We start from the raw sequence: 14,457 nt of genomic DNA on the forward strand, positions 1-14,457 counted from the left end.
GAATGACATATTCCATAACGAATATACTCATATGGTTTGACTGATCTCATTTTTCAAATTCTTTCTTTTCCTCATGGGTACTGTCAGGAGTAATCAGATTAGGTTGGTTAACTCGTAAAGCCCAATCTAAATCCATAACTCAAATAACAAATCGAACATTATTATTTCATTACTTGAAGTTTGTGTCGTTCAAAATTGAGATAGAATTAACATTCGCGGTGATACTTCAAGTAGAAAAGGAAGCTGAACATAAAATATACAAAAATAAATTAATTAATACTCATATAAAACTATAAATAATAAAATTTAATAATGAATTTTAAATAAAAGTATATTCCCATATCAAAATACCGAGCATCCGTTAATACTCTATTTTTAAATAAAATATAAACTTATAAGTGGTTCCTTGTAATAATAATTAAATACAGATATTAATAACACATCAAATAATAAAACATTCATTTGGACTGATTTAAAGTTCGAATGTTATACTGAATAATTATCATGTATTCATCACCACAAAAATGAAATACAATAATTTTAAATATTAACCTCTATTTGGACTAATTAACATTCACATAAATTACACTAATATAATTGTTTACATTTTAAAATAAATAAATTATCAACAAGAGATGTTATTTTGGTGATATATTGGGCAAAATTAATGTATTTTAACATGTATATGCACATACTAATATTAAAATTCAAAATTAAAATCAAATTTAAATTAAATTAGGAAGAAAATTAACCACAAAATAATTAAAAATACTTTTTTTTTAAAAAAAACTTTTTTTTGTCAAAGTCAATGTTGACCGTTGACCGGTCAACTAATTGACTGGGTCGGGTCAACACCTGGCTGCTCCTGGACCGGGTTGGCCCAGCTGAATGGGCTTCTCCCCTTTCCTTCTTTTCTTCATTTTTTTTTTCATTCTTGTGGACCAACCCACGTAACTTAAAAATTTAAAACACAAAAATAAAACCCATAACTTAATTTTTTTTCTTTCCTCCTTGTTCTTCCTCAAGCCCGAAGGGGCTTTTGAAATGCTACAGTAACGGCTAGATTTTTCCAGTGTCGCGTGAATTGCCGGACTTTCTTCTTCATGCAACGGCAGTCACCGGTTGCTTTTCCTTTTTTTGTTTTCTGCTTCATATATATACATATATAATTCTAAATTGCTGCATGTATATATACATATATATATTATTTAATCTTCTGCATATAAATATTTTTAATATTCATAGATATATTTCTAATCTTTATATATATACATATATATTTATTTTGCATATATATTTATGCATATATACCAGTAAGTTTGGCAAGAGGAAAAAATTAAATTCCTGTTTCCTTGAGCCATTTGATATCTTAAACAAAATTAGTACGACCGTCTACCGATTGACACTACCTCTAGACTTATTTAGAGTTCATAATGTATTTCATGTCTGTATGTTACGCACGTACAACTCTGATTCCTCACCTATTTATTTTGCATATATATTTATGCATATATATGTATGTATATATATATATATATATGAATTCAGTCAAACAAAAAATAAAATTCAGTTACTCGACAATCATAACTATCTTTTATATCGATAAATTTTTAAAATTCTTATTTCGTCTATCATAAAACAAGAATATTATAAAAAATGATATATGCATATTACAAATTCATACTTTAAGCATTAATATTCAATATTGTTTAACCGTATTTGATTATTTTTAAACGAATTTATTAAATTAATAATCTGATATATATAGTAAAACGCACATTAAATCTAGATATTAAAAAAAAAAATCCGACATTATAATATCAATCTTATTATTTCACCTAAAAAAATAATAATTTATTTTAATACTTACGATTAAAATATATTATATTTTATTCTGAGTAATATTACAGCGATAGTAAATTCCTTACTAATGGAAATCCAATTCCCTTTTTATAAAATGTGGAGTTGAATTCCTATAGAAATTATGAAGAGATTTATTGCAGATTTATGACTTGATTAAATAATAATATTAAATTAATACAAATTTGATAATCAAAATTATAAATAAAAATATTATCCTTAGATGTATATTTTTATCATGAAATTTATTTGTTATCCTAATATCTTAGAGCACATATATTACATAAACATGCGCCTTTAATGCTATATATATATTTATTTATTTCTTTATTTATGAACAATCGGCATAATAAAATAGTGGTTTAGAGATAAAAATTAAATATAATGATAGAATAATTAAATTATAACTATAAATATTTATATAATTTAATACTTATTAATAAACTAATAAAAAAATTTGAATACGCCAAACTAGTTCTACGGGCACTTGGGTTTTCCTTGTTTGGATTTCCAGTTGTTATAGCAGGGACATTCTTCTTTGTGGCCGTAAGTGCCTGATGGAACACACAAACATTTTTTGCAGCACATGTCGCAGTAGAATAAGCATCGTTTCGGATAATGGGCGTTCGAACATCGATAATCACATGCCTCGCAGCATTTTGATTATACAAAATCATATATACATCATCAGTAAGTAAGTAAATTAATTATCACTATTAACTTCATAGAAATTTAAAACTCGATCTGTATATCTATATATATGTAATTTGATTTTATAAATAAATTTACTTACGATCCGGACGAAGCGATCCTTCTCCTCCAGCCTGTATATGTATATAAAGTAAAAAAAAAAAAAAAAAACTAAATTAACTTCATGTAACCAATACACTATAAGATTGAAAATATGCAGCATAGAGAGAGAGAGAGAGAGAGAGAGAGCATTCACATTTGAGTCTTTCACCGTAGTACCAAAAATAATGAGAGTGAGAAAGAGAGACATAGAGAGTGGTGAGATTCTAGCCATTTCAAAATTTTCTAGGTTAAAATTTGTATTAAGGTAGAGAAAATAAAAACATATATATTATGTGAGTATGATAATAATCCATGTTATATACATCTATATATATGTATAGATGCAACACATATATCAATATATAGAAAAGCAATTTCCAGTCTGTTTTTTCTTTAATCTTCTAACATATTATATGAATGAATCTACATATATATTAACATATCGACCTACCTATATGTACATTAATTAATAACATATTGTACAAATGAATCTACATCTATGTTAATTATATACATATATGTACATTAATTAATATAATATGCATGTAGGTGTGAAAGTATTATTATTATTTAAAAAAAAAATTAAATCATATTTTTTACGGTTGTCAAATTAAATTAAATTTAAACAATTTTATTACATCTTTAAATTAAAAAATATTTTATAATGATTAAATTTTTTTAATTAAAATAACTTAAAATTTTAAATTAATTTTTCAATTTTTTTATTTAAAAGGAAAAAGTAATATAGCTAATCATATCATATATATATATATATAGGTGCCAAATTATAACAATCCATGTAACCAAGACGTGGTCTAATTGACTTTGAAATGAATAATTAAATTTATTTCATAATCATGATTCCACGTTAACTTTAAATTTCAAGTTAAATTCATATGTAGATAACGAAAAAATTATATATTATATATTATTTATACATATAATAAATTTTTAAAAGGACATATAAATGTATGTATAAATACAATTGAAACAATATTTATACATATAATAAATATAAATGCATTTATGTGATATATATACATATACATATATGCATAACCTTCTTTACACTTACAATTAGGTAGGTAATATCACATATTTTGTTTTCTTTTTTCCAATTTACTTCCATATATTATGGCTTTACCAATAATTTTGCTTTGGAAATTCTTGATGAGTTTCCCAAAGTAGGGAAAGAATTTGAAATAGAAGATGTTAAAAAAAATATATATTATTTTGGTTTATAAATTGAATATTTAACAATTAGAATTTATATTCATCAATTGATATATATATATATAGAAAATATTTTAAAACAATTATATATATATATATAAAATACATCCATTAAGTACTTATATATGGATGGATTACTCGATGTGAACAAATATAGTTTTTTATTTGGTCTTAAAGTACTTTATATTAATGCAATAATATATCTTGTTAATAACATTTAATTTGATATAAAATACATTTATTATATTATATTATGAATTTTAAAAAAAAAAAAAAAAGATTTCTTATATACTTTCTTATACTCTTTATTTCTTTATATTTTTCTATTACATTGTTATGATGTATTTTAAAAGTTTATAACAATTATTATTCATTTATACATATATAAATATTTTAAAAATTATACCAATATACGAATATATGTATAAACAACAAATACACACGCGCGCGCGCGCGTCTACGGGTATATATTTATACATATATATATATATATAAATTGTAGTCTACATGTACCTACACATATTTATTTTTAGAAATCTTTTGTGTATTATGCATATTATAAGAATTGTATATTATATATATTATGAGCTGTCTGTATAATCAGAACTAAGATTAAGAAACTCCTTTTTATATCAAACATAATATCTAAAAACTTAGTTTTATATGTTTTAAAAATATTAGTTTTATATTATATGTTCAGATTTATGAAATAAAATTATCATATTTAAAATGTACAAATAGAAAAAAAAAATATTTACAAACTTCATTTTATATTATCTATCAACATTTCATATTTGAAAAATAATATGTAAATATATAACAAAATAAAAATTTAAATGATATAACAACATAGTTTGGAATTAATTTTATATCCAATTCAAATGAAATATTTTTTTAATATATTCACTTATATGTGAGAGTATAAATGTAACGTTCTGTTTTTTTTTCCTCTTAACGGCGTAGTCTAAAATATTTTTATGACCAAATACAAAAATTTCATTCCAAATCAGTCGCACACATAGAAACACTACCACAATCTATTATTCAAAGTCAAAGATAAACCTGCAACCATATATGTAACATCACAGTGAAATACAACCTCATACACTCCCAGTAGACACACTATCTATACTACCACTAACTTTTACACACTCAATTCAGTCAATAAAAATCCTTGCACTGTTGCTCTATACGCTAGGCTCGGAAACCAGCAACTCTGATCCCGACTCCATCCCTACTTCATCAGTGAATAATAAAAGGTGAGTACATATAACTTAGTACAATAAAAATTAAATTACAAGTATCATATGCGATAATATGAAACCTAGTATTTTTATATGTATTCTATCTCCGTAACCTAAGCCATAGCTTCTTACCACCCTAGAATTACATAGGACTAATACTTACCCCTCGGTGTTTAAATATTACGTATATTAAGTGTGACCGTCCCCCGACATCACCCCGAACCGTACAAATGTTCTCACCCGTCACCAATATCGGTGACCATCAATAAACCTTCTATCTATCGACCCCTAACAGGCCACACACACACACATATACTATTTTCTCCCGTCACTAATATCGGCGACCCAATCCCTTGCCCATCGGAGTCTCCCTACTGTCACCATTATCGGCGATCAACTTACTCCTTCTAGACAACCAATATCGGTGTCCCCCCAATGCTAACAACTCAAGAATAATATCACCCTGTTCTTACTCCACAACATTGTCCTGAGGCCCTCCTATACTTTTAACCTGTATACAAAACCTACACGCGTCTCCTCATATGACACACACTAACATTTAACACACACACATACCAGTAATGTTCATTTACCAACTACTAAATTTACAGCAGCTATACCAACCTATATACAACTCACACCTGTATACCACACATCTACACCAATACACCTTTATCCCGATCTCTCACACCCCCGCTCTACAGGCCTCCCTTTCCTACTCCCTAATTTCTAGTATACACACACTCCAGCCTTCCATGCCTACCTCTACTCACAACCACACAACATTTCTTCTCTCACACGAATCACATTCACTCACCAAACTCCTCATTCTCTCTCCTCCCGCCGCCTACTCTAAGTACCCCCACTCACAATCACGAAATTTCCTCTCTCTCACGGACCTCACTCATTCACCAAATTCCTCCTTCTCTCTTCTTCTACAGACTCCATATATCTTCACTCATACTCACACAAAATCTTCTCTCTCTTACGGACCTCACTCACTCACCGAACTCCTCATTCACTCTCTCCTCCTACGGCCTCCTCTATGTACCTCCACTCATACTCACACAAAATTTCCTCTCTCTCACAGACCTCCCTCACTCACCGACTTCTTCATTCTCTCACCTCCCGCGGCCTCCTCCGTGTACATCCTTCACACTTCCATGCTTCCACCTATCATCTCCACTTGGCTATTCCCTGAATCATAGTTTTCTGCTCTATATCCCAATCGAACCCTAGATTCCTCAACCTACTGTCACAATTTCAAATCTACACTAAACCTACACATGAAACTTAAGATTTACGGTACCTCCCATCTCCATCTTTCTTCCTTCTGTTGCTCGCACCGTCACCGTCCTCTTTCTCATTCTCTCTCTCTTCTTGTTCCTCCCCGCTCCTCTCTTTCTCTCTCGAACCTTCTCTTCTCCCGACCTCTCTTCTCTGTTTTCTTTCCTCTTGTTTTTTTTTCTTTTTTTTTCTTTCCCTTCTCCTATTTATACCCTACCTGCCTCTCATCCTGCCCGTCCATCTCACCTCATTCCAACCGTCCACTCCCTTTTCTCCAAACGACGTCGTTTCCTTCTCCTCTTCTTTAAACGACATCGTTTCCTCATCCTTTTCACCAAACGACAACATTTCCTCCAAACGACGCCGCTTCTTCCTCCTTTTCTCCAAACGACGCCGTTTTCTCCTTCTCTTCTCCAAATGACACCGTTTCCTCTTCCTCTCCCCAACTACACCCTTTCCCGTCTATAATTATTGTTATATACACATATATACATACATACAAATTTTTTTTTTCAACATCCAATCACTACAATAAATTTATAATTATAAAATTATGTTACATTTGATATATTGAGTAGAGTAAGTCAAGAATCTAATAGAACTCTTAACTCTATTGTATTTAATATTTGGAAGTAAATTATACGTAATGTCATTCACCTTTCATCACTATCATCAAGGTAGTACTCAAAATATACCAAAAAAAACTCTTATATATATATATGTTTCTTCCACATCTATCCATTAACACAAATATTATAATCATTATTTGTGTTACTACTACTATTGTTGTCCCTACCACCATCATCGTGTCTATTGTCACCATTATATCGGTGGTTATTGTTACTGTTGGCTACTGCATTTATTGCTATCGTGACTCACTATCATCACTATTACCATATATGTTGTTATAATTTTATTATCTCAGTATCTTCACACTCTTGGCACTATTCTTATAAACCTTGTTTTAATCACAAATACTTCATTGACTATTTTTGCTGCTAACAATTATTATTGCCACATTCTTTTTCATATTATTGCTACAACTGATATTATTGCTAACATTATCTAACCTCGTAACTGTCGTCATCTTTGATGTTGACACTATTACTCCAGTTACTCAAATTATTATCATCTTTAACGTCTTTAATCTTATTGTCATTAAAGTTATTGTTGCTATTGTAGTCGTCAGTATATTACTGTCGTTGTCGTCAATTATTATTATTATTACTGTTGTCATCATCACAACTGCAATAATTGTCATTTGTACTATTATGACTAATGATATTATTATAACCATCAATTATTAATATCAATTAAGAAATGTGTAATATAGTCTTTGTGCTATATTACTCATTTGCTTATCTAATTATTTATTCCGAATATATGGTAAATTAAGAATTTTATATATGATAATGTACTTAAATTCTACCTAATTTATTTATCTTACTCAAACATATTATTTATGCGCCAAACTTAATGTTACATGAGTGAAGTTAATTTAATTATACTTAATTTGTATATTATTATGATTAACTTTATTAAATTAAGTAATTGTTACTTAAGAATTTAATAGAATAAGTTGGAACTAAGCTTCATGCCATTGTAATCTTCTATTATAAAAAGGGTTAAAAGCTTAACTTGTAGGGTATAAATTTAAATATCTGTTTTTACTTTTGTCTTTATCTCAAATAAAAAGTAATTTTCAAAATTCAATTAAAAGAATTTTGTGCTGATTTTTTTTATGACTATATTTATTTATTGATTGTGACCATCTCATGTTTGTAATTCAACTCACATTCTTATAACTATATTAAGTAAGTTTTATTTTTAAAAATTAATTTCACTACCTAATAAGCTTAATTTAACAGGCTTAAGCCTTGTTAATTTTAAAGAGAAAAGAATTTTATTTAGGGCTTTACTATTAATTTTTTTTTGCAAATAAATATTGAAAAAATTAAACTGTTGATTTTTTAAAGGAAAAAAAAAATAAAATCAAATAAACATCAAGTTTATATATATATTTTTAACCACCATATCTCTAACCCAGTTACCGCAGCTTTTCACCTTTTGCTTATGCATATATAACATATATCTAGCTGCACCTATCACTCCCTCTTCCCCTCCGGGCTCTGCCTCATTAGACAGCAGAAAGTTGAGGCCTTGAGGGTGCGCCAAAACCCCAGCAGCCACCCAGCAACTTAGATCCTAATCTTACACCTCCCAATCTGCCCTGCATCGTATGTAAACCCTCTTCTCAATATTCTTCAATCGTTCCGGTATCTCCTCAGATTTTGAGGTAGTCTATGTTTTTGGAATGCTTGTTACTGATTTTCGTTTGAATGTGTTGTTTCTTCCCCCCATTTGCTCTTGACTTAAACGGTTGCAAGCAGCTTCTTTTTGCACTTTTCAATCCAAATCATCGTCTGGGTTGTCGTCAGAAACCTGAATCTGTAATAGGTTATTTGGCTTTATTGATAAAATCTATGTGAATTAGCAGACTGGGTTTTGATTTGATTCGATATCCTTGTTTGTCATTGTGAACGGTTGCTGGGTTCTATGTAATACAATCAAGTGTCACCTTTTTGCCATTGTTTAAAAATCATTGCCCTTTCATTATGTTTTAAGCTTAGTGACATATTTATGTGAATATAGTTAGTTAGTACGTTTAGATTGTCCTTCATACTTGTTTGATTATCTTAGTTATTATGCTGTTGGTATTTTTTTTTCTGTATTAGGGAATTCACGGTGTTTGTGGTTATTTTGAATTTGTCTTAGGAAATAATGGGGAAAAAAGTTAAGAAGAGGACTCGAGCACCTCCTAAGGAGAAGAGGGTTGTTGCTCATTCTCCCAAAAATTCTAGACAACAACCTAGTGTAAGTGATGGGACTGTTCAGGATGTAGTTGAAGTAGTCAACGAGAGAAAACCATGTGTCCATCTCCAAAAAGAAGTTGATTTGGAAAAGTTGTCAATTAAAATTGGGTCTTCAGAGCCTATTAGGTGTGAAGATTGTAGAGAAGGCGGCAACGAAAGGAGAGGGAGTAAAGGAAAGAGTAAACAAGGTAAGAAGAAAGGAAGTGCTTCACTGGATTCGAAGTCTGAGTCAAAAGCTATCTGGGTTTGTTTACAATGTGGGCATTATGCTTGTGGAGGGGTTGGATTGCCAACAGGGGCTCAAAGCCATGTGGTTCGGCATGTTAGATTAACTAGGCATCATTTAGTGATTCAGTGGGAAAATCCTCAATTATGTTGGTGCTTCCCATGCAATTTACTCCTTCCAGTTGAGAAAACAGAGGAAAACAGTGAAAAGGAAGACACGTTAGCAGGTGTTGCAAAATTAATCAAGGCACGGTCAATAGAAAGGTCGTCAGTTGATGTTGAGGAAGTTTGGTTCGGTGGTGGTAGTGTTACAAGTGAGGTCAAATTAGAAGGCACTGTGTCAGGCAGTGTTACTGGAGGAGGTGGTTATGTGGCAAGAGGCCTAGTTAATCTTGGGAACACGTGCTTTTTTAATTCAGTCATGCAAAATCTTTTCGCTTTGGATCGATTAAGGAAATTCTTCTTGAATGAGGACATGTCTGCTGGACCTCTTAGTATTTCATTGAAGAAGCTCTTTTCTGAAACAAAACCAGAGGCAGGTTTGAAGAATGTGATAAATCCAAGATCCTTTTTCGGGTCCATCTGTTCTAAGGCTCCTCAGTTCAGGGGATATCAGCAACATGACAGTCATGAATTGCTTCGCTGCTTGCTTGATGGCTTGAGTGCTGAGGAGTTGGGCTTGAGGAAAAAATCTGGTGCTTCTGACACAAATTTGAATTCCTCCAATGGAGATTCCACTTTTGTGGATGCTGTATTTGGCGGTCAGATTTCCAGTACTGTTTGTTGTGTTGAATGTGGCCACTCCTCAACAGTGTATGAGCCGTTTTTGGATCTCTCACTGTCTGTTCCAACAAAGAAACCGCTGACTAAAAAGGCTCAAACTGTTGCCCGAGCAAAGAAAACAAAGTTGCCGCCTAAAAGTAGTGGAAAGATTCAGTCAAAGCATAAAAAAGATGCACCAGGCAAAACTATTTCAAACCCATCAGCCAGCAGTGGATCTCCGGATCAAGGACATTCAACTGAACCTCTTACTGCAAAGGTTTCTTCTGCAGATGATTCTGCTGAATCAGGTTCTATAGGCTCAATTATTGAACCTAATGTAAGTGATCCAGTTTCACAGAATTCCTCTGTTGTCCCAGTTTCAAACAATGATCAAGCACTCCGTGATACAACACAGCAAAAGGCTGCTCCAATTGATGACTTTACATGGTTGGATTACCTTGAACCAGGAACTATGTCAGATGAGAATGACTCGACTTCAACGAATAATGACATTTATGTTATGCACGATTCTAGCAGCAAAGATATGGCTGTGAATGATGTCTTAACGGAGAGCAGCGAGGTTTCTTTGGTTGGTGGAGAGCCACATTTGAAAAGTAGTTCTTCTTCTGGTAATCTCAGGAAAGAGGATCTCCCTTTACAGGTTCAAGATTCTGAAGTTTTGTTGCTTCCATACAAAGAAGAAAGTTCTGCTATCATACAGGTGATGGCAGGAGACGACGAGGCCTCCTCATCAGCTGTGGGCTGTGGACAAGATGCATCGGATTTTGATGGCTTTGGGGACTTGTTTAATGAGCCAGAGATTGCTGAAGGGCCCATAACTGGGCCATCTTTAGGACCTGAAGTTGCAGGAACTGGTTTTACTGCAAGTAACAGCAGTGAATCTGATCCAGAGGAAGTTGATAACTCAGATTCTCCAGTATCTGTAGATAGTTGCTTGGGTCATTTCATAAAGCCAGAACTTCTCACTAATGATAATGCTTGGATTTGCGAGAACTGTTCAAAGAGCCTTCAACATCAAAGGTTAGAAGAAAAGAAAGTTAAAAGGGCATTGAAAAATTTAACCAGTGGAGGTGAGACTCGGAGCAAAATTGATCCCGGGCAATTAGACACTGAAGTGTGCTCTCCTTCTGAAGTGGGAAGTCGTTGTAATGGAGATATCATTATTGATAGTGGAAACTCAGTGTCAAACAATGGGAAGATTGCTTTCTCAGATCAAACTTGCATCAATCTTGATAATGGCCAAACAGGTGAGCATAATCCAGTATATTCAACATGCAAGCAAAAGAAAGGCGAAATCCAATATGCTCCCGAGCATTCACATTCTTCAGGTTTCCCGGAGAGTGCCAGTCATTCTTGTGGTGTTGATGACCCTTTTATTGATAGTGGAAAACCTACTCATAAAACTCATCAGAGCAATTCTCCACTTTTGGATGAAAACTACGGATCAGAGGATAGTGAGGATGAGGAAATAAGTTTGAAAAATGTGAAGGTGAAGAGGGACGCAACTAAGAGGGTCCTCATTAACAAGGCCCCGCCTGTTTTGACTATTCATCTGAAAAGGTTCAGCCAAGATGCTCGTGGTCGCTTAAGTAAATTGAATGGCCATGTCAATTTCAGAGAAATGATAGACCTTCTTCCTTATATGGATCCTAGGTACCCTTCATTACTCTATAAGTCTATATTGAATTATTAGATGCAAAGACTCATTGTTTTTCGTCACATGGATGCTCTTAGTTCCATAAACTTAATAAAGCTTCTACATTGCTCTTGAGCTTATGATAACTGCTAGTCTCTTGATTGAGAATATACTATAAGATGTTGTAATAAGAACCATTAGAGTCAATGCAGCTTTCATATTATCCAAATTTTTTTAATCATATCTGCCATACATAGTGGAAAAATTACCTTATTAGCTGTAACATGGCCAAGGGAGCCCATATCTTGCTGCTCTAGTCTGTCTAGGTCCTGAGGGAGGTCCCTTGGTTATAGGCTGGTCTATTGACATGAAGTTATGGATGTTTTTAAGAGGATTTTTTCCAGAGGAACATGAGTTTATGCTTGCTACCAGTCATTTTGTTTGAGCATATAATGTTTTACTAGATGTTATGCAGTCAGGAAGAGGATTCTTTTAGTTCAGGTTGGTCCCAAACTCACAATTTAAAAATGCTTTTGCTGAACTGTTTACTGCAGGTTATTACTGAAGATAGCTTCAAAATGTTAGCATCTTGACGAAAACAAAACATCTGTGTTTGTATGTTTGATTATGTATTTTTGGAATATGGGTTGTTTGTTGCTTGCTTATCTAACTGTGCTTGGTCAGCCTAGGAAAATTTGGAGAGAGACTGGTCTTTCTTTGTTGCTTCATCTAGGATTTTCTCAGATTAGGTATATATTCATTAAATTTATATCCATCTTTTGTGAATTATTAGGAAGGGAGGAAGTGGATGGGGCAGTGGGTTTAATTGATTGCTGCCAAAAGAATATGATAGCCTGACTTAACTCTCCAAGCCGTGGAGATGCAGAATTTCTGTGTCCACTTCAACTTTTTGTAGTCCTGGTGTTAGAACATTTCAAGTTTAAACTTGCAAGCTGGATACATGAACTTTCATCATTTTATCATATGTAGTTTCACTTATCTGAAGCACTCCATAGATTGTAAACCAATAATTTTGAGATTGCATTTGTAAATCCTAATCCGCAAGGACGCGAGGCTCATTTTTCTCTTGATTTTCTCTTGCATTTAAACCCGTGTTGTGATTCATGTCCTGTTCAATGCAAGTAGGCAATTATTATTTTTATTTGAATTACTTCAATGTCTTAAATCTTGTGCCTCATTGTATTTATTAAATAGATTATACTTGGTACCCGTAGAAACTCTAATATGTTCTAATTTAAATGTAGTCTATAATCAATTAAATATATTCACTTGAAACCATTTACAGGTGCGTGGACATGGAGAAATATGCTTATCGTCTTGTTGGGGTGGTGGAGCACTTGGGAACCATGAGAGGTGGCCACTATGTTGCGTATGTGAGAGGAGAGAAACTAGATGATGGAGTTGCTGTATGGTATCATGTCAGTGATGCCTATGTGCGTCAAGCTTCTCTCGAGGAAGTTCTTCGCTGTGAGGCATACATCTTATTCTACGAGAAAGTTTGAGGTGGATATTTTTTTTTTTTTTCTTTTTTTCTTTTTTCATACATTTGATATTTATTACAGTTGGGGGGTGAAGTGAGCTCCCCAAAAAGACGAGGCAGAGGAAAAAGAGAAAAGGAAAAACAAAAGAAGCTGAGGTGAGTGTACAACAATCTTTACCATTGTTTCGATACCCATTCTTTTTTGACATATGATATTCTGAGATGTAACATACCCATTAGATTATATCATCAGAAAATCTGTTTCTCAGTTTTGGGAATCCATTGCCTGTGATATTTAGAAAGTTAAAATTACTGATTTTTTCCCTGTGTTCATTTCATTAGATGATGACTTATACATCTTTGGCAGATAAGTATCTATCAGAAAATTTGCCAATCCAAGTTGTTTGATAGGATTTTCAATCCCCTTTTCTGGATGAACATGAACCTGAACCTGAACACGATGAATTTATTTTCAACTTAGTATATGAAGTTAAAAGTTCCGATTACAGGATGTTTCTATGGTGCCTCCCAATTATCGTACTTCTTTGCTTGAAAATCCTTAGATTGAATATACAAATCTCTCTCTCTCTCTCTCTCTTTCTCTCTCTTTTTCTTTTACTAACTTAAACTAAGTTAATTGAATCATGGCTTCCAAGAGAAGGAAAGTACCAAAATTCAGAGGTTTGAGAAATCTCTATGAAGGGTGATTCTGTGGACCTGGAAGCACCCAGAAAAACTTTTGATATCCCAAAGTAAAGCAATTGGAATAAAAATCACTCAATAAAGAAACCAGCTACGCCATTATAATCTTTTTATAAGCAACTATTTCTACTTTAATAAAAATATGTTAGAGTTCATATTTGTCTACTTTAAAATGTTGCTACAAAATAAGTAGAGCAATTCATTATTTTTGTTCTTGAGTCATTAGATTTTACTATAATTAGCTTCACAGAAGTTGTTTTGCTTTTTTGGGAAAATAATTAGAAAAATACATACATCTACCCACATGTAACTAGTAATTGC

At 32.3% G+C, this 14,457-nt stretch overlaps 1 protein-coding gene across 3 annotated transcripts; it reads left to right on the forward strand.

Moving 5' to 3' along the window:
* Positions 1-8,513: 8,513 nt before the first annotated feature.
* On the forward strand, positions 8,514-13,919 carry UBP2 (ubiquitin-specific protease 2). Of its 3 annotated transcripts, XR_015817686.1 has the most exons (4): positions 8,514-8,712; positions 9,192-11,950; positions 13,240-13,590; positions 13,777-13,919. XR_015817686.1 is itself a non-coding variant. In XM_088215407.1 (3 exons), the coding sequence occupies exons 2-3, from the start codon at positions 9,198-9,200 to the stop codon at positions 13,454-13,456; spliced, it is 2,970 nt and encodes a 989-aa protein (XP_088071533.1). In that variant the 5' UTR covers positions 8,514-8,712; positions 9,192-9,197; the 3' UTR covers positions 13,457-13,702. The 3 variants fall into 3 exon arrangements, 2 of the variants coding, with proteins under 2 accessions (XP_088071533.1, XP_088071534.1); XM_088215407.1 differs by lacking the exon at positions 13,777-13,919 and having other exon boundaries at positions 13,240-13,702; XM_088215408.1 differs by lacking the exon at positions 13,777-13,919 and having other exon boundaries at positions 8,518-8,653; positions 13,240-13,702.
* The last annotated feature ends 538 nt before the right edge of the window (positions 13,920-14,457 follow it).

Source organism: Carica papaya, chromosome 3, assembly GCF_054855325.1.
Source record: "Carica papaya isolate Zhongbai chromosome 3, ASM5485532v1, whole genome shotgun sequence".
NCBI classification, from domain to species: domain Eukaryota; kingdom Viridiplantae; phylum Streptophyta; class Magnoliopsida; order Brassicales; family Caricaceae; genus Carica; species Carica papaya.